Here is a 25000-nt window from a genome sequence, read left to right as displayed (position 1 = left end):
CATTGTATTGTTCATTTACAGTTATTTATACATTGTTATATCCTCATAGTTTCTTGGAAGGGAAGAGTAAAATCTTTTTGTTCAGCACGTTAGCATAGTTGTATGTAGTGTATTCAAATGTGTACCAGTGTTAGTTCAGAAAACGAAAAACAAATGACACAGCAAGCACAGCTGAGGTGGGTGTTGTAGAGAGTTTAAAGCTATCTCTGTCAAGTTCTTTCAGTGAGATCAGAACCTTTACGATTCACTATGGCCCTGCTCTCGGAGAAAATGTCCACGTGGGCCTAATTACAACAAGGCTTTTGCTTTTCTGATGCGAGTAAATCATTGTGTTCTAATGGGTTGAGCCCCTTCACCTCCAACTTCATTTCATTTTTCCTTTTAAAACTCTGGTCTTCTGAGCTGTTAAACCAATCTGTTAACCCAATGAGCCAGCCAGGATGTCTGCCTGTTTTTTAAACTTTGAAAAATCATTTATTTTCAGAAGCCCAACGTTAGTGAAAAACATACCCACCAGCTTAGGCTATGGAGCAGCTCTTAATGCAAGCTTGCAGGTAAAAAATACTAAATTATTCTTTCTTTGTACACACTAATTATGTTCTTACATGTGACATATTTAATTTCCTATTATACTTTGGTATCGAGTTACCTATATTTATGTTTATGTGGACCTGATGGTCATTCTAAATAGTTGGGTTTATCATCCAAGTAAGTTGTATTACCTAGCACTGCAAGTACTAGTTCTTATTCATGCTACTTTTGATGTGAAGAAGCAAGAAGGACACCCTGTGGCAAAATCTGGAACACTCAGTTTTGCTGCAAATGTTAGATTGATAGAAGCTTTTGCAAATGCATGTGGATATGCATTAATATTTATCCAAGCTGTCATAAATGATTTCACATCATAGTGTTGGGGAACATGGTGCTCATGGCAAAAACTTTAAAGTTTAATTATAATATATAATTTTTATGCAGAAGAGGCAAATGTCAGGACTTTTTTATTTTGAGTTAAGTTCTGGTCATTTTTTAAAGTATAGCAGCTGCCTGCATTATGAAGGAGCCATACATTGTGTGGAAGGGCATAGGGGTTAAGTCTAATTCAAAGTCAAAAAATGATGTAAAACTAGGAAGTGCTATGAATATCGGAACGTAGTTAATAATGGAAAATAATGAAACCTGTATAAGAGAAATAGTAAACCAGAAATAGAGATGTTATGTTCAGAATGTGAAAATAATTGGAAGATGCACAAAATCCTTCTGAGCACCTCTACCCAAAATGAGCTGCTTTGTGTGTGCACATTCATAGATATATGAATGTTTAGAAGTGCTTTGTATATGTATGGACTAATAATTTTATTTTTACTCTTCATTTTGCTAGGCTGCACTGGCAGAGAGTAGTTTACCATTGCTTAGTAACCCAGGATTGATAAATAACGCATCCAGTGGCTTACTGCAGGCAGTCCATGAAGATCTCAATGGTTCGCTGGATCACATTGACAGTAATGGAAATAGCAGTCCGGGCTGCTCTCCTCAGCCTCACATGTAAGTGCAGTTAGCATCCTTTCAAGAAAAAATGCCTTAGTCTGACACAATATTTCTCAAAAGTGCTTTGAAACATGGTAAGTGAAACGTCTGGAACTATACATTTGAAACTAAACATTTATATTAAAATATTTAAATAGATGAGTCTTCATTTACTTTGTAGTAAGATTGGTGTAAGCTTTTTTTTTTTCCCAAAAAAGAAAAAAAACCTCTTCAACTTGCTTGCAAGCATTGAATGTAACGGGAGGCTGATCTCTGTGGTCATTTTCACAGCCTGATTTGTAAGGTATAGTCAGAATGTTCATGTTGGAATTAGTTGTAATTTTAACTATGAGTCTCTAAACCATTTATGAACTGTAGTGGAGATATTGCCATTTATATAAACCGTAAAATGCAAAGTTTAACTGTTGCCCACAGTTTACATAGAAGCCAGTAAAGTGTAACTTTTTGCCTGTCGTATAAATCAGTGTAATTACATATTCAAGTTTAATTACTGGTGCGTCTGTATTGGCAAGGTTTATATGTTATATTTTATGCAAGACTACGATTCCTATTAATATTTAGCAGCTAACTATATCATTAATTACTCTAAAATCTTTCCCCTACCATCTTTTTAATGGAGCTGAGAGAGTGGAGGTATTAAAAATTGATGTATTGTGGATTTCAGAAATGTGTCTGAAGCTTTAGAAATGCCTGGCCTTAATCAGTGGTGTCAAACGTGGTAGTTTCTTGTTTACTAAATAGTAAAACATGTATCTTGGAGGTATTGTTTCCCAGGTTATTTATATAATAATTAGCAGTGTGATATCTAAGAAGACTTAAATCTAAGTTTACTGTAGGATGATTTTTAATGTGCATGTACAATTATGGTCTCTCTTTTTCTGTGTTTCAAATAGCTGATCTGATTTGCCTTTTTTCATTCCATTTTCTCTGTCACATTTTTAATGTTCATTTTAATTTCTAGAGTGGGATATTTAGCATAACAGTAATTGAGACCAAACTCCCTTTTTACTTATGCTCTGGTGTGTGGAGAATCCATTTTGATCTGACCTTTTTTAGGGGAAATATTTTAGCAAGTTTTTCTTTTTTTGTTTGGCATGTTAATGTATCTATGATCACATAGAAATGTTTATTGTCATGCATTTAATTGTTTTATTGCACGTTTATTCTACTTGCCTTTGAAAATAATACACTGTGAACATTCATGTATTTTATCAGGTTCCAAACCATTACTTTTTCAAAATGGAAAAATTTGTCTTTTGGAAGTGTCTTTAGATGTATTAAATAATACAAAAGAAGTAATAAAACTTGAAGTAGAAAGAACATGAATATATGCTCTTGAGAGTAACACTACTCTAAAACAAGTAAAGTGAGCAATCAGACAAAAGTTTTTATATCCCATGCTTTATGCTATCAACCATGCAGTGGGTAGCTTGAGGCCTTTTACTTTTAGCAGTTCTCCTGAGTATGCTAATGCTCTCTTCCTGTATAAAGTGCCAAGACAATAAAACTTTAAAGAGCAAACAAGAGTTAGATCATGTGTGTTAAAAACAGCTACTTTACAGAAAAGAATGACACTTGCTATTAAAGTTGTTTTGTAAGTGTTTGGCAGATCTGTTTACATATCCTGTGTACTGTCTGCCATTCCGCTGGATAAACTGAGATATCTGTGCATATGATTATGTAGATATGGCTACATTTATAGCTGTGTTTATAGCTAAAATACAGCATATTGTAGCAATTCTTGCCTATAAAAAGGCAAATAACTTGAGTTACACCCTAACTCAGGATTCATCCTTCCTCTCTCATTTCTACGATATGTTGTTTGTCAAAACTGGCAGTTTCAGGACTTGCCATGGTTGACTCTCTTGGAACTTATGACTACATGTTGCTCAGTTCTTGATAGATTGAAGCAACCGAATGTAAATGCACTGAGGTACCACTGGAGAAAGAGATTATGCTCATTCATCACTTGCACCAAATGGGCTTCTGTGAGACCATGAACTGTCAACCAAAAGATACAGGCTATGACTAGATACCTGCTCACTTGTGAAATTTTTGCCTTTTCCTTGCCGAAGGAGCCAAGAATATGAAAAAGGGAATGAATGCAGTCTGCAAGGAAAAGTCAAGGAAGGGAGAGGCGTGTGCAGGAGGCAGAGGACCAAGGAAGAAGAGAGGCCTCTTCCTTGCCTCCATTACCACATTGACCGGGCCCTCGTTTTTGTTGCAGTAAAGAGCATTACTTAAGAAAATGAGAAAAGAACATAGGGAAGGCATGACAGAAGTAAAATAACTACGGAATATGGTAAACAATGAAGAGAAATGTTAAATTTTACATTACTTACACAGATTACATAATCCCAGGGTTTTTTTTTAATGAAAAATAGTTAGTACACTAGAAAAAACATATTTTACTGCCACAAGCATCCACTTACTTGTAGCCTCCTGAGGAGGTTCACCCAGGAAGTCTGGGTGTTTCTCCCCTAGAGAAGTGTTCTTGGGGGGGTCATAATTACTGCATTCACCTGTAAAGTAGGTGGCTCTATTAATCTCCAAGTAGATTAAGCCTCCATCTCCTGATTCCCAGGAAAGTGTACTAGCCACGACAGCAGGAATATGCTGAGCAATTATGTTGCCTGCCATCTTGAAGTTGGCACGCAGCCAGGAGCAATGGAGCATGGTATTAGGGAAAGAGACAAGAGGTTGTGTGCGATTTAGAGATCAGACCATTCAGTTGGGAAGGGGCAGAGTTTGGATTCTAGACAAGCTTCCAGGGAGAGAGACACTTGTTTGGTATTAGAGCATCAGCAGGAAATGCAAAAAGAATCCCAGTGACAGTGTCATAGCCAAGCATCTCAGTTAGGCATTTGGTTGTTAGAATTGTACTGAATATCGTCTTATCAGATAAATATACGCTAGCGGAACTTTCTTGTTTTGGAAGGTTCATATTAATTTTTTTAGCATAAATTTATCTTTTTATAAACAAAATGAAAATTGCGTGTATGTGCATACAGCAGTCAGTATTTCTGTACTTTGAGCATGAAAACATTATCAGAGAAATTGGTTTCTGTTACTGTAATATCTTAGCTACTCAGTGTCGGAAAGTGGGGGAATTATTCCAGTCTTTGGATTTGAACCTGGTACTTCACATCTGGTTTTCGAAACAGAGTAGTAAGAGCAGTTAAAGTCATCAGCTTATCCATCTGTGGACAGGTATCTAACATAGGTGGGTGAATTAGGTTACTTAGAAAATAGTCTCTGTTCATTGACTAGAGAAAGATGGTGGGTATATAACTTCAAGTAAATGTATAACATTTAAATGCTTGTTAAGTGCAGCAAATCCCAGCCAGTGTATTTGGGGCAGTGGCACTTTAAAAGCTTTACAGTTTTTGCCTTGGGTAATGATATCTAAACTACTCTGTTTCTTACACTTCTTGAAAACTTAAAAATACTGCAGTAAGTTTTAGGGGATCAGTATAACCGTGGTCTTGTAGTTGGGAGATCTCCTGTATTAGTAACTACATTAAGCATCTGAAATTTTATGCTGCGTGCCTCCTAGTTTCCATTCCCAATCTGATGAAAGGTGGTAATTCCATGATCTGATATACAGCATATCACTAGTGGGATCTCAAATTCTAGGTTTACTTTCTGTGGTTTAGCAGTATTAAATCCAAGTTCTGTCTTTGATTGGTCTTCAAATATGATTCCTGGAGGGTTGAAGTGGGCACTAAGTGCTCCCTTGACATAAATCCTCACTGAGAAAATATGTTACTTATTGTGGGGATATATGTTCTGTTCAAATTCCAATTTCCTCTAATATCAGTTGTCAAAAATCAATGTCAGACAATTATGGTTTCATTTAAATCAATACTTAACACTGTTTCTTCCTTCGTTTTTTGAACATGGACTACTCCAAAATTACTGTGGGTTTTAGCTGATAAGCAACAGGTTTCAAACTGACAAACACAACAGAAGGTATTTTATACACAAAAATTCATTATTTGTGTAGAACTAGGTGCTACTAATCTTGCGTAACAATTGTACATGGTTTAGTTAGAAGCTCTACAGTACACACCTTTGGGGTATAAATGCAGACTTCTGAAGTAAAAAAAGAAACCTCAATCATCCGAGCAAGTGCAATTAAAGCTGCATAGTTGTGGGAAACTTTGGAAAAACTTTTATTATCCCTGAAGAAACAACAACATTGGACAAGACGCGGGCACAATAAGTCAGTTCATGCATTAGTGATAACACAGCTTCTGTTTAACCTATATGTCATAGCCGGTATACTGCTGAAGAGGTTTGGAGAGATCAAACTCTTGAAAATGTAACAGAGACAGGAAGAATAATAGCACAAAGTTGATTTCATTATGATCCTGATGTTCATTTAAGAATCTAAATTTATTGGCTCTCAAGGAACTGAAAGTCAGTTCTCACTCTCAGGGATTGAATATCAGGGATGGAAATCAAGTTCAACTGTTTTTCTGGTGTTTGTATGTGCATTTGTACTAGATTGATCACACTTAAGTGATTATTGCAACTGGCACGGACCAAGGTGTTTTATCACCAGAACACTTAGTGCATCTCTTGACCACATGTTCATATTTTGGCCAATGCGTCATGCAAAATGCCATTTTATTTCATTGAATAAACTTGGGGGAAAAAGGTAACATTTTAATCTGCAAAGCTGTTCATAGCAGTTGAGGAAACAAAAAGAAATTGGTCTTCAGAAAACTCGGAAAATTGTAGACTGATAAAATGTAGTCTCACCTTAGGAAACAATGGGGTGGTTATGCCATTCTGTTAAAACTCACTGCAACTCATTAAATAAGGAGTGGGAGGAGTTAGCAAAGGAAATAGGGAAAGCAAATACCCTACTGGTGAGGTTTTGTGGAAGGGGGCTGTTGTCATGGTTTTCTCCTTGCTCACGCTGTATGAGAGTGTGGACTGAGGACAATGCAACTAATCTCTTACATTCTCAATTGATTTATGAAAGTAATTTAGTTCCTAACAGCAAATCCAAAATCCTTGAGATAAGGGATGTCGTAGTAATTTCTAGAATTTTAATTGTTGATGGCTTTTTAAAAGTACAGTGAAAACCAAAAATAATTTTTTTAAAAATCACTTCTTTAAAAAAGCAAATTCATATATCCTCGTCTCGTATATGATTGTGTTCAGCTATTGTAGTGCTGTACTCCGTAAGACGGTAATTGTTTGAAACCAAATGTCAAGGCACACATATATCCCATGATTTTTAAAGCTGTTTCTAGAAAATGTGTTAGGTTGTTGTGAGAAAGAATAACATTTGTCCAATGAACAAGAGTAAGAGTCAATCTGAGATGAATTAGAAAAATGAGCTTATCCAGTGCAGTCCTTCGTCTTCAATTCTGGCTGTGAAAAGGTGAGTTCCAACTATCTGTGGTTTCAGTCACCTTTTCCTTTGTCTTCTGCTGTCGTTCCCAACCCTACTTCTTTACCTTTCCCGCTCTTGCCCTGACTGGATCATTTCTCTCTGCAGTTCTATCTGCATAATCATCAAACTTGTTATTTTTTTTTTTTCAAACTTTTTTATCTTTAAATTTTATTCCCAGAGGCAAATATGATTATTCTGCTCTAAGATCACTTACTTTTGAGGTGCTTCAGTTTGAAAGCATTCCATTGTCAGGTCGTTCCCATATCTGATTATTCCAGTCCCCCACTGTTAAGCTTTCACACCACTTACAGTAGGTTACCTATCATTCCAGTTTTAATCCCTTTCATTCCCTTGTTTCTTTAACTTCATAATGTTCCAATCCCCTGTCTTTCCGTCTTTCCTTTTTTTTTTTTTTGTTATCATTGCATTGTCCCATTTCATGATCTCTTTGCATTTACCTTGGAGGCTTGTTCTGTTCTAGGAGACTGCTATGATCCAAGTCTCTTGTTCATTGTATAAGACTCAACATAGTGTATAAGGAAATAAACTCTCGAAACACATCAATTAACAGGGATGTAACAAGCATTATTAAATAGGTGAGAAGCATGTAATTGAGCGGATGAATGTGGTAGCAATTGCAGTATTTCTGGGTATCCTTGTTCATCAAAAATGTTTCACCTAATCACATGATATTTTAATGCCTATATAATTTAATTTCACACATTTTTATTCATAAATCTTAACTTAAGGAAGACAATGGGCAAAGAGACTTTGTGACAACAATTGATTTTTATTTTTATATGAAAAGTGGAACAGCTAGGAAACATAGGATCTTAAAGGTTATAGCTTTTGTCTGAGCATATTCCCATTGAAAGAAGCTCTATTGTGAGAATACGCAGTGAAATAATTTTGGCTTTGCCTGGCACTGCAAAGCATCTGAAAGTGAGAGGCAAGTTCAGCAATCCAACACTTTATCATACTGTTTTCTTACCATTTACTTTTTTTTTTTTCCGTTACTGATTGTATGGATCATGCAACAGTAAACTCTCTTGAGTTGTGACTGTGCCTCCCTACTTTCGTACAGAGCCACTCACGTGTGGGCACTAGTGGAAAAATAAGCAATGATGTGTTGATTAATAATATTTTTCAACCATTCCCATTGACATAACTTTTCACTTGAATATTTTCCTAAATGTTTATATTCTCCTTTTTTTTTAATTTTGCATTACTTTGCTTTATCAGTCCATTTGTCCTCTACGTTTTGCTTCTGTTCATCAATTTTCTTATCTTTCAACACTGATGTTCCAGTCCTTTATCATTTCCTCTTTAGCTTCTTAAATGTTACATGTCTTACTTGGATCAGAAGTTGCTATTTCTTCTTTACATTATTCCAGCCCCAATTGTTGCACTTCTACAGTACATTCCCAATGGTCTTGACAAAAAGATCACTCCAGAGATACAGTGCCTTCAGCTGAAAAGTGTCAGATCCCCATAGCATGGCTTGTAGAAGTTGGCAGGCTCCTGTGGGGTTTCACAGAATCTTTTTGGAAGCTGTCTTGCTGAAAACTTTGTGGTACTGCTGTCATGAATTCTCAATGTATGGGCAAGGTATTTATGCGTTTCACATAACAGGTCTATATAAGAAAAGGCAGCATCTTAAATATTGTTACAGATGTTAAAAATGTGTTTGAAGTTGTGCAACTAAATCTCTCTGCAATATGGTTGCATAAGTCTTAAATGTAGTTCATAGGAGATTACTGTCTTTGTACAACACAAAAGCTCAGATGATAGTGCCATTTACAGTGTATTTCTAAAACTGCACATACAGTTATGAAATTTTATCCACTTTTGATGATTCCATTTGGATTTTGAGTAACTGTAATATTATGAGCCAAAATTTTTGAAAGTGGACTCTCTAGATTTCTTTTTGTAAATACACGTGTCCAAAATGTGCCTTTACATTTACATATCATGTAAACAGTTAAATAAAAACATACAATTATATCCAATTGGTAATGTTTATACTAGTAGTTTAAATTATGATCCATAAATCCAAGCAAAGATTCATTGAAAAATATAGGACGTTATTCTGAGGAAGTGTTATCATTTGACTATTATTTAGTCTTTAGAATTTGTAGAAAACTCTAGGCACTCTACACTTTTTAAAAGACTGAAAATGTCAATGCACTTTTTTTTTTACAGAATTTATAGAAAGTCTTCATCTCAGTGTGAAACCCCATGTGTAGGTCATATTAGAGTAATCAGATCTTAAGATGACTAAAGACGTGATTATACCTAGTAAAGTCCATATACAAAAGCGGTTTTCACAATCTTCTGGCAAAGTGCACTTGGGAAAATGTACTCTTGCCATCTAACAGCATTCTATGATTTAGAACAGTGCTCGGAATGCGTATGTGTGGTACAGCCCTGATGTAGTCTCTGTTAAGGTTATAACTGCAGGTATTCCGGTGGTTTTCTCCAACTAAACAATATTAAATGTGTATCTTAAATTAGGCTGAACAAATCCGGTAGTCTTCCTCCTTTACGTAGACTTACCAAGTTCATTTGTTCCACTGTATTCATTAATAGAGGTTTGATGATGTTGCAGAGCCTTTGTGTGATCGTGGCCTCTCACTAACCTTTTTCAAAGACTTCCATAAGCTTCTGATTGAGATACCCAGATAAGGGGAAATGTTTCTTTGATGTAGTATTATGCTGTGATAGTAGTATTCTGGGTAATTAGAGACTTCCCCCAACTTGATTTTTATTTTTCTTTGTTTCCCCTCCTTTTCCTCATTCCTTACAAATTCGGCGTTATCAGACATTACAGCTGAAAAAATGTTCTCTGAGCTTTTATTCCTCTTGTTCTAGGAACACAGGAAATAAAAGTCATGTTGTGGGCAACCATGTCATACAATTCCTCTCCTAAAATTATCATAGTCCATCTCAAATTTGAAAGCCATTGCGGAACGTCATTCCTTTGATGATTATAAGCCACAATTCCAATTTCCAGACTAAATATATTCCAATTCAGTTTCACTGATATATGTTCTAGCTTACATCGTCTTTCTTATTCTTCCTCTTTGTTTCTCAAATGTGTTCTAGAGAGCATGCTGCAAACTTTGAATCTTCATTTTGGTAGACCAAACAGGCTGTTTCTGATACAGCAGACTGTCCATTCTCCTTATCTTTCTAGTAGCCATTCCATAAAACTACTCAGTTTGTATTTATTTTCATGTGCAGGTGTTAGCAGAGTTTTTGTAAGCATTCCAGACGTAGTTGTATATAACGTGTTTCTTCTTTCTCTCTGTTCTGACTTTTAAAAAAATATATTTTAGCTAAATTCAGCTCAGCTGTTGTGGTTTATTTTTGTAGTATGGTATTAAAGGATGGACTGAGGGCCCTGTTATGATAAGTATTGTACAAAGGCAAAACAAAAAAGGATTCTCAAATCCCTACCCCGAACTCTTGCAATCTTTAGGTAGTAATTGAATCATTTAATTTTTGAAAAGCATCTTCAGGTGTAGTTTGAATGGAAGGTGTATATTACTTACACTACTGTCACCATTTAGAATAGCATCAGGCTTTGTTTAGAGAAGTGTTTGACACAATGCCAGTTGGCATTAGACTGCACTATAGGTACATTAAACCAAAAGGTAAACGGTGACTGGTAGCAGTGAAATATCTTGAGATGAGCACCTATCAAGTAATGTTCTGTTACTATGCATGCCTTTTTATTCATGGCATCATGAAAGAAATAATTATGGTTTTGTATCAATCTGGAGTTACTGGAATTACAATTTAAAACTTTTTTTTTATATTGTAGCTAGATATTTACAGATATAGTAATAAACAATGTATTGCACTGTATATATTTCATTCAGCTGGAATATACTGCCCTGTGAAGCAGAAGTCTGCGTTATGCACAGGCCAAAGTATGCGGTTAAGAGGCAGGATATGTTAACCTAGGCTCTGTGATATCTCAGGTATCTCCTAATCAGCTCAGTCTGCAGGCAGGCTATATTTGTGTTTTCTTGCAGAGGCCATACAGATAAAACATATTCTTCAGACACGTTGCCCTTCACATCCAAATCTTAAATCTGTAATAGCATAAAAATGGGAGGCATGATTAGTATTCACATGTTAACAATTTGGTGAAATGTTCTGAGAAAAGTTCAAGTTTGAAGTCTTACATGTAAGAACAATCATTGGTGTAAATACGAGGTGTCATTCTTAAGACTCTAGAAGATTCTAGATATGCAGTCATTCTTAAGACTATAGAAGTTGTAGCAGGTCACCAACTGAATGTGTGCTGACAAAGGTATGTGGTTGTGAAAGCATACTTAACAGGAATGTTGTACGTAGAAGTAAGCTCTATCCTCCACCCAGTTCTTGTGATTGGCCTTTTCTGACTGAGGAAGGACTAAAAATACTAGGTTTGTTGAGAAGAGAGAAACTGAGTGGGGAAATGAACAGTCTTCAGAACGCTGTGCAGAGAAGATGGGAATGAACTTGTCCGTGTCCATTGGGAATGGGACAAGAAATAATTGATTAGCATTTCAGCAAGAAGAGTTAGGATAGACACCAGAAAAAATAAAACCTTTATGACTGTTGGATAATTAAGTGCTGATATGTGTACCAGCACAGAGAGACTGTGGAACCGCAGATGCTGGAGGCTTCTAAGAGTAAATTAGAAGTGGTCAGAAGTGGTTTAGGTATAAATGATCCTACTTTGGTGTAGAGGAAGGGGATGAAGACACTACATGATCTCTTGAGGTCCCTTCCAACCCTATTTTCTTTGATTCTTACGATAAATCTTGAAAAAGTAAGGGTTTTTTCATGTATGCCATATCTTATTAGAGGCTAGCTGAGGTTGTCCAAGTCCATTTACTTTGTAATCTGGGACAGCTGTCATAGCTAAATATCTTTAAGCACTCTCTTATTTTTAAGACTGAATGAACCTTGGCCTTACAGAAAAATATACAGTGAGTGTAAGATTCAACTAATGTGAGAAATGTCAGCTAGGACAGTGCAGACGGTTCTATACAGGTCAGCTTGACCCATTTGTCCTTGCTGAGTGTGACGTGCAGTTCTACTTGTTAAATGCTACCATCGACTATTTGGCAAAAAACATATTGAAGGGCTGGCCATTCTCCAGGCTTGTTCTAGCAGGCAAAGCCAGTCATCACTTCAAGTCCTAGCTCTTAAACATTGAAAAAATAAAATAAAAGATCAATGCTCCAAGAAACTTAGCATATGAAAAGGAAATATTTTGGTAGCATCCTGCTGAAAATTTTGAAACATACCCATCAAGCATACCTATCAATCAACATTTTCAGTGAAGACTGTTCTGGAAGAAAATACGTACCATGCCCAGGTGTAAGTGTAAGGCTATTTAATCCCTTGCTGCTGCATTGGAACAAAACGGTTAGGTGCCACTGTGGAAAAATGTTGATGATTCACTTATAAAATCTCACAAAAGTCTGCCAGGGTATTAGTGAAAGGATATTATTTTCAGCCTTTTTGTCCCACACTATCTATCTGATCAATTATATGTTTTCCAAGAGAGCAGAGTTTTACTGATGTAAAAGTTTTCAACAGAAATAGAAAAACAATTTTATATAGCCTGTGTTTATATTAAGATGTATAAAAAACACACATAGTACAGTTCAAATTCTCCCTCAGCTTTTCCTGGATCATTAAATAGCTTTCCAGACTTTGCATAGAGAACATTTGCCTGGTCTAACCCGCAAATAACACTGAGATATTTAGTTGCTGCTGCTAAGTTTCTGTGTAATGGGTACAATTTTTAAAACTTCCCAACCATGAGATATTACAGAGCATGCTAGATCCATAGCCTCTTTTCTTAAACTTTGTTGTTTTCAGCCTTGCTCTTTTTCGATGGTTCTTCAACAATCCCAAAAATATTCAGACACTCAAATCTCTAGTACTTTGTTATTTTCCTTTGAATTTTTACCTTAAAAACTTCTGTGCTCTTTCTCCCTAATCCTTTTCTTTGTTTAGCATGTTAACTTTTGACATTTGAACTAGATGCAGTTGATGGTTTGAAAGACTTTAGAGCCCTGTGCCCTAAGCTAATTCCTAGTCAAGTTTCTACTTTTTCATGGTTCTATCACAGAGAAAATACATTTATTTAGGCACCAAAGGGAGCAAGCCAATGTCAAGGATGGGAATTTTAGTAAGAGTCACTAGAATCAGAAAATCTATGTTAATGTCATCTTCTTAATTAGAACTTGATTCCTAAAAATTTTGATACTGTAGGACGGGCAAATTGTGCATGAATTTTGAGCCTCATTTGATATTTAAAGAAAATATATTGTTAATATGTCAGTTTTCTGGAAAGATCCTTTCTTTATCTACAGTTCAAAGATTTCATCTGATTTTTTTTGTAGTAAGTTATTAACATTCATAGCTGATAATATATCAATGCAGATAGGGTATCCCTGTTTATTGTCTCGGCATTTTCTTCCCATGTTTTAAAAAAAAAAAACCAAAACAAAACAAACAAAAAAACCCCATGAAGACCAGTCAATTTAATTATCAGTTTCATAATCTAAGAAAAAAATCCGTGTGTTTTATTACCCATTTTTAATCAAAGATATCTTTTTTTTTATTAAAGGAAGATGAAATTGTCATGTGGGTATCAACAAATCTGTCAATTTATTCCCTAGAAATTTCTCTGTACAAAGCTCATTTCTTCGTACAAAGCTAAAAAGAAAAAGGAGGACATATTTGGTTGTTGGGAGGATTTTTTATTATTTTCAACATTTTTTTCAACTCAGACTCATGACTATAAAGTGAAATTCTTCAAAAACTTGTTTCCATGTTTTCCTTTTCATTCTGATTTGCCAGCAATGTCCATTTTCAAACTTTACTTATAATAGAAACGGCAAGTTTTAGCTGTCCCTAATTTCAAGTGAACCAGTTTGTATTTTGATGTGCTTGGGCAGGGCCAAACTGATAGGGCAAGAAGCACCAAACGCTATCTCCAGCCACTTCAGGAACAAATGCATTGGTGTATTTTGTAGCTAAGCAGCACAAAATCATTTCTGAGTTAGGAAGTGCCTATGGTATAGAAAGGAAAAAGGAGAAGTTTGCTTCTAATCTCCATGAATTAATAGCTGGCTGGCTTCTGCAGTGTGAGGGTCAATATCTGTTAAAACATTTTCCTGTAGAGTAATGGCAGGTGGCATCTCAGAATTATTGAATACTTACATATTTTAATCCTATTAAAAATATTTAATAAATTAAAAAAACACAGCTCATTAGCTGTGTAACTTACTGAGGATTTTAAAAACCTTTCTTTAGCAGTAGCTCTGTGCCTTTTTATCATTAGAAGAAATTAGTAGTGGAATAACTGTAGTGATAAAATCATCATAAATATGCCATATTAAATTGGGTGACCCTTCAGTATGGGTAAGGTGAAGTGTGAACATTTGGGTTTTTTCCCTATATTTTCCTTATTTCTGTATTTCTATTATTACATCATTTTTACTCATATCTCCAAGCCGCTACTCCTCGTATTGATTTCAGTGGCAGCTAAATTAAATCAATTCAAAGTACTCCTATAATTTTTAATGTTTCCTCCTACAGATATGTTTACCATGCCAAAGGTCACTTCTGTTGTTCTTTTCTGGATTCTGCTATATTATTTTTGAGATGAGTGAGTAATAGCTAAAAGGTAGTCAAGTACATTGAACATACTACTTGAAGTGAGGGCCTACTTAAATACATAAACACATAATCATAGAATAGAATCAGAATAGTTTGGGTTGGAAGGGTCCTTTAAAGGTTATCTAGTCCAACCCCCCCTGCCATGGGCAGGGACATATTCAACTAGATCAGGTTGCTCAGAGCCCCATCCAACCTGACCTTGAATGTTTCCAGGGATGGGGCATCTACCACCTCTCTGGGCAACCTGTTCCAGTGTTTCACCACGCTCATCATAAAAAATTTCTTCCTTATATCTAGTCTAAATCTACCCTCTTTTAGTTTAAAACCATTCCCCCTTGTCCTGTCGTAACAGGCCCTGCTAAAAAGTTTGTCCCCTTTATAAGGCTTTATAAGGCCCCTTTAAGTACTGAAAGGCTGCAATAAGGTCTCCCCGGAGCCTTCTCCAGGCTGAATAACCCAACTCTCTCGGCCTTTCTTCATAGGAGAGGCGTTCCATCCCCCGATCATTTTCGTGGCCCTCCTCCCCACTCCAATAGGTCCATGTCTTTCTTGGACATCTTTCCCTGGAGTCTTCAGGACTCCAGAGCTGGACGCAGTACTCCAGGGGGGGTCTCACCAGAGCAGAGCAGAGAGGCAGAATCACCTCCCTCGACCCACTGGCCACACTTCTTTCGATGCAGCCCAGGATACGGTTGGCCTTCTGGGCTGCAAGCGCACATTGCTGGCACATGTCCAGCTTTTCATCCACCAGGACCTCCAAGTCCTTCTCGGAAGGGGTGCTCTCGTTCCCTTTATCCCCCAGCCTGTATTGGTACCGGGGGTTGCCCCGACCCAGGTGCAGGACCCTGCACTTGGCCTTGTTGAACCTCATGAGGTTCACACAGACCCACTTCTCAAGCTTGTCCATGTATAATATAAAACATGGTTTATATTATTGTCACTGTCATTATTCTCTCCTAATTAGTCTAACATGCTGGTTTTTGACTTCTTAAGCAGAGGTGCCATTGAAGGATTCATACTAACATACATTTCCCAAGTGGTTACAGTAGATAGAGGTATATGGGTAGTTTATTTTCTTTCTTTTACTTGTCAGCAGTAAATTGATCTGCCATGGATTGTCAGCTTTGTTATTTTTTTCACAGTTAACTTTATGACTAATATAAATATATTGTGTTGTTAGCTCTGTTTATATCTTCTTCTGAGGTATTCATAATTGTATTCAAAATAGAATCAAATGTAGGATCTTAAAGAATTCTCATTGTTAACCTACCTCCATGTTGTGAAATAATTCTTTGTTCTTCCTTCATCTAACTAGTTTTATTACTGGCAAATCTTTATGTCTAATTTAAGTATGAGTTAGATTTTTGAAGTTTCTCACAGGAATCTGCAAATTAAAATACATCCATCAGATCTCCTTGTTTACTGTTGTATGACTTTTAGAAGCCTCATAGGGCAAGTAAAATTAGTGATCTTATATATACTTGTTATTCCACCTCATTTGTCTAGTAGAAAAATACGTGGTTCACTGTGTGTATCACCTTTGGTTATTCCCCCTTCTCCCCGAGCGTTCTGTCAGATGCATTGCATATTTCACTTACATCTTCTGTGTGAATAAACTTCACAAGTGAAATCTTGGCCCTAATGAAATCAAGGGGAATTTTGCCATTGACTTAAATGAGATCTGGATTTCATCCCAGGAAACCATTTGTCTTCATGTCTTTGGCATTCCCTCATTTCTTATTCTGCCTTCAGTCACTCCTAATCACGCCTAATCTCCATCTGATATTTCTTGTGACTGCTTACAGCCCCATTTCTCAATTTTAGTTCACTAAAATCTTTTTTTTCCAAATAAGACAAGGAGTTCTCCCAGATTTGAAATCTTTTTATTAAATCTTTGAAAATTTGTACAGTCTCAGTAGCCTACAACATTAGCAAACTTGCTAATGTTGAAATCCGGAACCTTTTTATCTGTGCAAATACAAGCAAGAAAATATTTTCTGAGTTGTGGCAGGACTAATTGGGAATGCTCTATTAACCAGTAGGTTTCTAAGTGATTTTTTAAAAGGTTTTGGGTTTTTTTCTGTTAATAAAAGTATAATGTCTTAATATTTGCTGCTCTTTGTGTTCCCCTGAAATCCAAAGGATACAGATAAAATCACCTGTTCTTTTCTTCTGGGATTTTTGGCATTAAACTGCCTTCTTAATCCTTTGTACCTCCTTTTCAGACACCCTATATTGCTTGTGACATATTCTTCTCTTTTAAAATAGCACCATGTGTTCACTTAGTTCAGATTTTCAGATAACAATGAGTATCTTCCTGCTGTCCCCATCACCTCTGATATTAGAGATGCATGTGCACTCAGAGTAGCTTTCCTCTGCCATGTTCACGATAGATCTTTACATCCAATTAATAATTTTTCTTGCCTTTTACTCTGGTCTTCCATTTGCAATACCTGAGTATTCTCTGATTTCTCCTGGGACATAAGAATATACTGTCCTGTTTAACGTCTTTATTGATGTCCTGGAGGATGGACCTCTTCCTCATCAGATTTGCAGATGACATCAAATTAGGGGGAACAGTCGATATGTGTGAGGGTAGGACCTGTAAGGGCTGAAGGACTGGGCCAAGAGGAACTTTATGAAATGCCGTGCCCTGCACGGAGGAGGGAAGATCCCCTTGCAATGATGAACACTAGGATGGCCTGGCTGGGGTGCTGCTTTGCTGAGAAGGCCCTGGGGGTATCAGCAGAGGGCAAGCTGAGCATGAGCCAGCAGGGTGCCCTGGCAGCTGAGAAGGTCAGCAGCGCCCTGGGCTGTATTAAGCGCAGCAGAAGGCCAAGAGGCTGAGCGAAATTATCATCCCCGCCATCTCAGGACTCGTTATACCACATCTGGAATACTGCGTCCAGTTTTGGCACCTCAAATATGAAAAATACAGCAGTAAACTGGATTGAGTTCAGCAAAACGCCACCAAGATGATCGGAAGCAGAAGCAATTTTCCTGTGAGGAGAGGCTGAGGGAGCTAAGCTTGATCAACCCGGAGAAGAGGCAGCTTTGGGGGGACCTGGACCTGAGTACCTACAGGGAGATTAGCAAGAAGACAAGGCCAGGCCCTTCACTGTGGTGGCAGACTGAGAGACAGTGGACATAAGTTAAAATGAGAGATTCAGACTGGGTATAAAGAGAACTCTTTCCTCATGAGGACAGTCAGGCAGTGAGTGGGGCAGTTGCCAAGGAACTTGTATAGTCTACATCCTTGGAAGTTTTCAAGACCCAACTGGGTAAAACCCCGAGCAACCTGGTTTGACCTTGTAGCTGTGCCTTCTTTGGGCAGGATGTTGACCTAGAGATCTCCTGAGGCCCCTTTGACCTGAATTATCCTGTGATCCTAGAGTATGTTTCCATATAGACAAAACATTGAGAGAGTGAGCAGAAGCAACCAAGCTTTTTAGCAACCAAGCTCAAGAAGGAGGATGCTCTGGATTTTGTTTTGCAGATACCAGCAAAGTCATACCAGGTGCTCACTGAAGGTATGGATCTTAGAAATAGCAACAACTGAGTTTACATCTTTTTAAGGCATCACAAAAGAAAAGCTGTGTTTGCAAGACCAGTTTTGTGCAGTTGGTAATGATGGGGTTTGTGGGTTGTGTTTTTTTTTCCCCAGAGGGACTCACCTACCTTTTATCTTAAAATAATTGAAGGGAAGGCATGAAGAACACTAGCTTCTTTTACTGATAAAAGAAGTCACTGATAAAATTATACCAACACCTATTATAAATAGGAAAGCAAGTCTCTAGTCTTGGAGGTTGTAAAAGCAATAATAGAGTTACACAAACTCATTCTTACTTGCTCCTACACCTTACTTGATGCACCAGAGGCACTTTGTGAACATTGATCATTAATTCCATCTTATGCCATCTCTTCTAGTGATGAACTAAAGAAGACAAACTTTAGTGGCCTAATTAATTATTCCAGTGCACTCTTATCTCCTGTCAGAGTCCGCAACAGTGCCTGCCAGCTAGGGCTGTTGCCTCTGCTTTCCATCACCAAGTCAGTGCAATTCCCAGCTGCACCACGGTAGACTTGAAATCCTTAGTGATGGGTAAGATGATAGATATGAAAAAAAGTATATTTTGAAGGTATTTTTTGTGCTTCAGTGTTGCATTTGAGAGAAGAAAAGGTTGCTACTTTCCTTTTTTTCTCAGCATGGCTCTTGGAGGGCCCAGGGTGGAAGGGTGTAATTTGAAAGTGGCAGGCTGACAAAGCACATCCAGAAACACCCCCACTGAGGAGCAGTGCTTCTATAGGCATCACATTTCCAGTCGTCTTCTACCAGGATGTTGTAGCTTCACTCCCTCCTTAGTGAGATGAGGTAGGGCACCCTCAGCTGCCTGACAAGGATATGTGACAATAGGACCTTCCTCCCTTTCTTGCTTAAAGCTAGAGATTTGCATATAGGCATTATTTTATCTAGAAATAATAGCACTTCTTCAGTGTTTCAGTATATGTGATAAATACATGGGGGAAGTGATTCCTGATGTTCAAGGAAAAAATAATAATGGATTCTGTGACAGTTGTAGCATTACTGAATTTGTATTTAATTACTCATCTAATACGCTTTCTTCCCTTTCTCAATATTTGGATTAGTATCTCCCTAAATGGCTATACATATTCACATCAATAAACAGTTCACCTCTACTTAAGAAAAATAATAAACTTTTTATAATAGCGTGAAATTGTAAAGAGACAAAATAATAGAATTAGGTATATTGAAAATACTGCAGGATTTGAGGATTTGTCTCCATTTGCCTACCAAGGCGTAAATATAAAAATTCTAGATCTGAAACAGTGGATTGGAAAGGAGAGCTTTTCTTTTTAAATTGCTATAGAATATCCTACAGACCTAGAGCTGTACTGGCAAGATGATATACAGCTCTTCCTGAGGAAATACTAATCCAGATCTACTACCAAAAAAAAAGAAAAAAAAAAAGAAAAAAAGAAAACCCAAACAGGTCAGTTACTCTATCTGTAATGTACTGATTATCATTTTACAAAATACTATTTGGTTAAAAATATTTTTGTAGTAAAGTCTAACAAAAGTCACAGCTTTAAAAATATTAGGTCAGACAGAAATAGAAGTTGTAAATAATATGTGTTTCAACAGGTTAAACTAGGAAAATATTTTATATAATATTAGATGTTAACACAGAAAAGTTTAGAAAGCCAAGATGCTTCAGATAAAAATAAAGATTAAAAATGTTCTTCAAATACTAAAATATAGAAATGTACAGAAAGAATTAATTTGGTCACAGTGTTCTTTGTGCTAAGTAGTAGCTTACCTTGTTGACTTGGACACAAAAATTTTCCGACTTCCACAGTTTGAAGAATTCTGTAGCTGTGGATCTTTTTAATATCTTCTCCCAAAGTATATACGGAACACTTCGTGTAGCTGAATCAAAATTTCACTTGTAGTTCAGGATGCCTACAGCATGAAAGAATTGAGGGCAGTGTGGGTAATAAGTAAAAATGTAAATAAAAATTGCAGGTGTCTAACATAAAAAGTTACACTGGAAATGTGGAGTTCTATAAAAGATATTGTGTAACACAAATATAACATGTTCTGCTTTGTGCTTTTCATATACTGAAGCATAGTCAATGTAATGGAAATAAAAATTGTGGAGAAATAGTACAGTTGGAAAAGTATCTGCAGACTAACCAATTGGTTTTGAAGATGCAATGTTTATGGGCTTAAGGCTGTCTACAGAATTGTGAGGAAGAATGAGCCAAACTGTGCATCATTTGGTTTGGGAAATGGTTAAAGTTGTTTGGGAGCTACCTAATTTTTTTTTTTAACTTTTAAAAATCTTTATTACTCTAACAGGCAAACCAAATCTTTAAAAAAGTAATCAACATAGGTTGTCATACCACATATGGCTTAGAAATTGTTCAGTCCCAAAGGTTCCCTTGGGAAATCTTTCTTCAGCTGAGTTCCAGAAAATTTGTCATCTTTATATACTTCTACATGAAGTCCCTAGGAAAGCTAGTGAGTCAATAGTATCAAAATTAAAGTCTCATAGAAAATAAGCCTGGGAGGGACTTCAAGACATGATCTAATTTATTGCCCTTTGTGCTGTTGAATACCAAAGTAAGAAACTTCCTAGTGTTACTAGGTGCCTAAGTCATCATAGCAATTCAAAATACTTTCAGCTGCAACCTAGCAAAAAAAATCACCCTTTCATGATGTTAGACTGATTATTGCAACCCCTATGAGGAATAAAAATGCACTGAAAGATCTTAAAAAATTACATGACTTGCTGCAGACCATACGCTTGGCTACAAAGCTCACCGTAAGCACATGGACCTAGGCAGCTTTTCTCTCTCAACGTCTACCACCTCTTCAATACAAAGCCAAGAGCAAAATCTTTTCACTGCCAGTCATTACATTGACATAACTGTCTGAGAGACTGCATCTCTCTCAATCATGACGTCCCACAACACTTTCCCTTAAATGATTTTAGCAGAACATTAAAGATTTTGGGTGGATATGGGCAACAATGTTTAGAGGACCCAGATCTAAACTGTGGAATTTGTTCCATTGGGGATTCTGGAGAGGTTGTGGCACTTCCTTGTGGCTTTCAGAGTTAAACGCCGAACCCCTTGCATGTTTTTTTTTTTCTTTTTTACATATACGAATGAGAAATGAACTAATTCTTTTTTTCCTTCCATAGAACTGGATGAAATAAATACAGGGAAACTTAAATTGTTAAATCTCTGTTTTGGAAGACGGGAAGTGCTCAGGGTCCCCGTAGTAACTCAGTGCTGATGGTTATAAAAGGCATTGTCTGACTTCGTATTTTTTCCAAAGAACAGTTGTATTTTCTATTCAAAGCCTGGAGTGAGCACTGTTTCTACTAACCAAATCCAAACCTTGTTTATTGTAATTATTTATATTTTGTTGTCCTGCGTTCTCACTGCTGTTTTGCTGGATTCAGTATCCCCTTACATGAAAGCCGATGTGACATGAACCCTCTGTAGAAAACATGCTATCCATAATTGAGAATTTTGTATCAAGTATCTTTTCTCCTTGTTGACACCAGCTCAACTCAATTTAATTAAGAAATCGTGTACTTGGTTATAGGATCTGGTTGTTTTCTTGTCAGCCACAGCATTCGTTCTAATGTTTAAAAGTTGACTATAACACTTGTTTTGCTGCTGTTGCCTAGATTTTAGCAGGATTTAAGTAGTTATTATACTGAACAAGTTTTCCCAAGGCAGGATCAGGCTAATCTTCTGCAAAACTCAAAAGACAAGTTCACCTTGTATCAGATGAGTTATTGTAGGCTTTGGGAATTTGGCTTAGTCTCTAAATATTTGGAAGTTACTTTATACATTCCTTCCTAGTATATATTTATCCCTCAGCTGCCTGCCCTGTTATCTTTCTTTTTCCTTTGAAGCCTCAAAGCTCTTCTCCAGCAGCCTACAAACAGTCTTCATGAGGCCTCTGTAAGTGTCCAGCAACTGTTACCTGTCTCCTGGCACCTGGCAGTCGTTCCAGTTAAATGTTATAAATGATGATGTTTTTAAGGCTATAGTATACATCTGAGAACATGAGAACGTGTAGTTTGCCAGTTGCAGGAGTGAGAGAAAAATCTCCATGTAAAGCTGTAAAGCATGTGGAAGAGTGAATGTTTGAGGCAGCTGCAGAGACAGAGGAACTTCATGTTCTGTGATCTATGAGCAAGGAAGAAGTAATGTACTGAGATGAGCAGGCAGCTCTGCAAGTTATTAGAATCCTTCTTGTATATTGCAAAGGTCTCTCACAGAGAGTTTCATTTTGAAAGTGCTGGGGTACAAGGAAAGTTGTTTTTTAGAACAGTAGATCCACAATTGTAAAGAAGGTGATCCATGGAAATGAGTGTGTTCCTTTGTTTATATCTTTACAAAAAAGTTCTTTGAAATAATTTAGCATTGCCATATTTTATTTTTGCAACCTGATCCAGTGTTTCACTCTCTGTACTAATTTTTAACTCCAGCATCTGACCTGTTGCTCTTTCTATAACCTAAGACATCCTTCTTTCAGCCTTTCTTCATATAACAGTTTTTTCTAAACCTCTACCTGGATTTTTTCAATTTGCCACATATTTGAAATCTCATCGTCTCCACCAATGTGCTTGCATAACCTCCCATTTTGTTGATATCTATGAAGTTAATAACCATGCTGTCTGTTCTATCTTCTGTGTCATTAATAAAAAATACTGACTAGTTCTCAACGCAGGATTGGTCCATCAAGGAACCATACTAATCTTTGTTAAAATACAGATTCCAATTATGTAGTAAATAAGTAAGTTCTGATCAGAAGTCAGAAGTCGCTAAGTTATGACCTGTTGTTAGGATTTATTTGAGTAGCATGGTTATTAATAAAAAGACATGGCATATATAAATATTTCTTCAGAATTTATGTTTAAATACTCAGCACTTCACATGGGAATTTGTCCTTAGAACACTGCTCCTATTGTATAACAAAATGGTAGTGTAGAATTTTGCAAATACATACATTTAAGTATATATCTATCTATTGAAACACACACACATACATATTTTCATATTAGTTACATATAAATACCAATCTCAGTATTTTGCTTTCTATGTACAATAAATATCTTGAGATATATCATACTATAATGAAAATCTTCAAGACAAGAATGTATTGAGCAATTTAAAAGACGGGTGTTCAAATCTTGTTTTGCTTATGAAAAAGAAAAAAAAAGGGTTTTGATTTTCCTATATATTTTGTATAGTTGCTTCCTCCTCAGAACATACATAAAATACTGTAAGGTCCTTTACATCTCTAACCAACATGCCTCAACTTTGTCTTTCAACCTTTGATTTCGAAAAACAAACTCTAGAGTTGAGAAGTGTTAAGTTTCAAGATCCTGTGTGTTATTCCTTGCGCTTACACTTCCAGAAAGAGGTGTTTGTATGGCAGTGTCTTCTATGAGCTGTACTTTAAGCTGCTGGCAGAAAAGCCTATGAAATTTATTTTTGCGTGGACAACTGAACTGCTTGATTTTGGTCTTGATTTACTGTTGATCTGGAAGAAAGTATAGTTGACAAAAATGAAAGTTTTCTATCCTGATTAGTCTTCTAAACTATTAATTCTTCCACAGATTAGTCATCAAAATAATCTTTGATCTGTCCTTGCAAAAAAAGAGATCCTCAATACTAAAAAATTACAGCATAAGAAGAACTAGTATCTTAATGTGTAGTGCATTTTTAATGGACATTTCTTGTTATCCTCCCTGTTTGTACAGTGGCTGCACTCCAACCACAGAAATGTAATAAAAACAACCTGGACACCACCGGTAAAGGAACTGAACTCGTTTGGTAAAAAATAAAAGTTCTGTAGTCAGAATTTTTTAAGTATGGAAAGAAAAGCATATCAATGAATCATAGAAAGGTTTGGGTTGGAAGGGATGTTAAAAGATCATCTAGTCCAACCCCCCTGCCATGGGCAGGCATATCCTTCATTAGATCAGGTTGCTGAAAGCCCCATCCAACCTCACTTAAAACGCTTCCAATGATGGGGCATCCACAACATCTCTGGGCAACCGTTCCAGTGTCTCACCACCCTCATTGTAAAAGATTTCTTCCTTATGTACAATCTAAACCTACCCTCCTCAAGTTTAAAAATGTTGCCCCTTGTTCTGTCACTACAGGCCTTGGTAAAAAGTCTCCATCTTTCTTATAAGCCCCTTTTAAGTATTGAAGAGCTGCAGTAAGGTCTCTCCAGAGCCTTCTCTTCTCCAAGCTGAAGAACCCGAACTCTCTCTGCCTTTCTTCCTAGGGGAGGTGTTCCAGCCCTCTGACCATTTTTGTAGCCCTTCTCTGGACGTGCTCTAACAGGTCCATGTCTGTCTTGTACTGAGGACCCTAGAGCTGGATGCAATACTCCAGGTAGGATCTCATGAGAGCAGAGTAGCGGAGCAGAATCACCTCCCTCAATCTCCTGGCCATGCTTCTTTTTATGCAGCCCAGGATATGATTGGCTTTCTGGGTGGCAAGTGCACATTGCTGGCTTGTGTCCAATTTTTCATCCACCAGTACTCCCAGGTCCTTCTCCACGAGGCTGCTCTCAATTCCTTCATCCCCCAGTCTGTATTGATACTGGGGATTGCCCTGACCCAGGTGCAGGACCTCATGCTTGGCCTTATTGAACTTCATGAGGTTCATGTGGGCCCACTCCTCAAGCCTGTCAAGGTCCCCCTGGATGGCCTCCCTTCTCTCTGGCGAGTCAACTGGACCACTCAGCTTGGTGTCATCTGCAAGCTTGCTGAGGGTGCACTCAATCCC

At 37.0% G+C, this 25000-nt stretch overlaps 1 protein-coding gene across 12 annotated transcripts in view; it reads left to right on the top strand.

Annotated features, from left to right (window-relative positions):
- Positions 1–25000, top strand: part of FOXP2 (forkhead box P2) — a 193986-nt gene that overhangs the window by 160702 nt on the left and 8284 nt on the right. For all 12 annotated transcript variants that reach the window (XM_075147468.1, XM_075147457.1, XM_075147447.1 and 9 more), the window contains 2 exons: positions 485–554; positions 1379–1542. In XM_075147468.1, the coding sequence (XP_075003569.1) occupies positions 485–554; positions 1379–1542 (234 nt within the window). The remainder of the gene's footprint in view (positions 1–484; positions 555–1378; positions 1543–25000) is intronic.

The sequence above is a fragment of the Calonectris borealis genome, chromosome 1 (assembly GCF_964195595.1).
Source record: "Calonectris borealis chromosome 1, bCalBor7.hap1.2, whole genome shotgun sequence".
NCBI lineage: Eukaryota > Metazoa > Chordata > Aves > Procellariiformes > Procellariidae > Calonectris > Calonectris borealis.
Note: the sequence above shows the minus strand (reverse complement) of the source record. Positions and strands in the feature narration are given on the sequence as shown.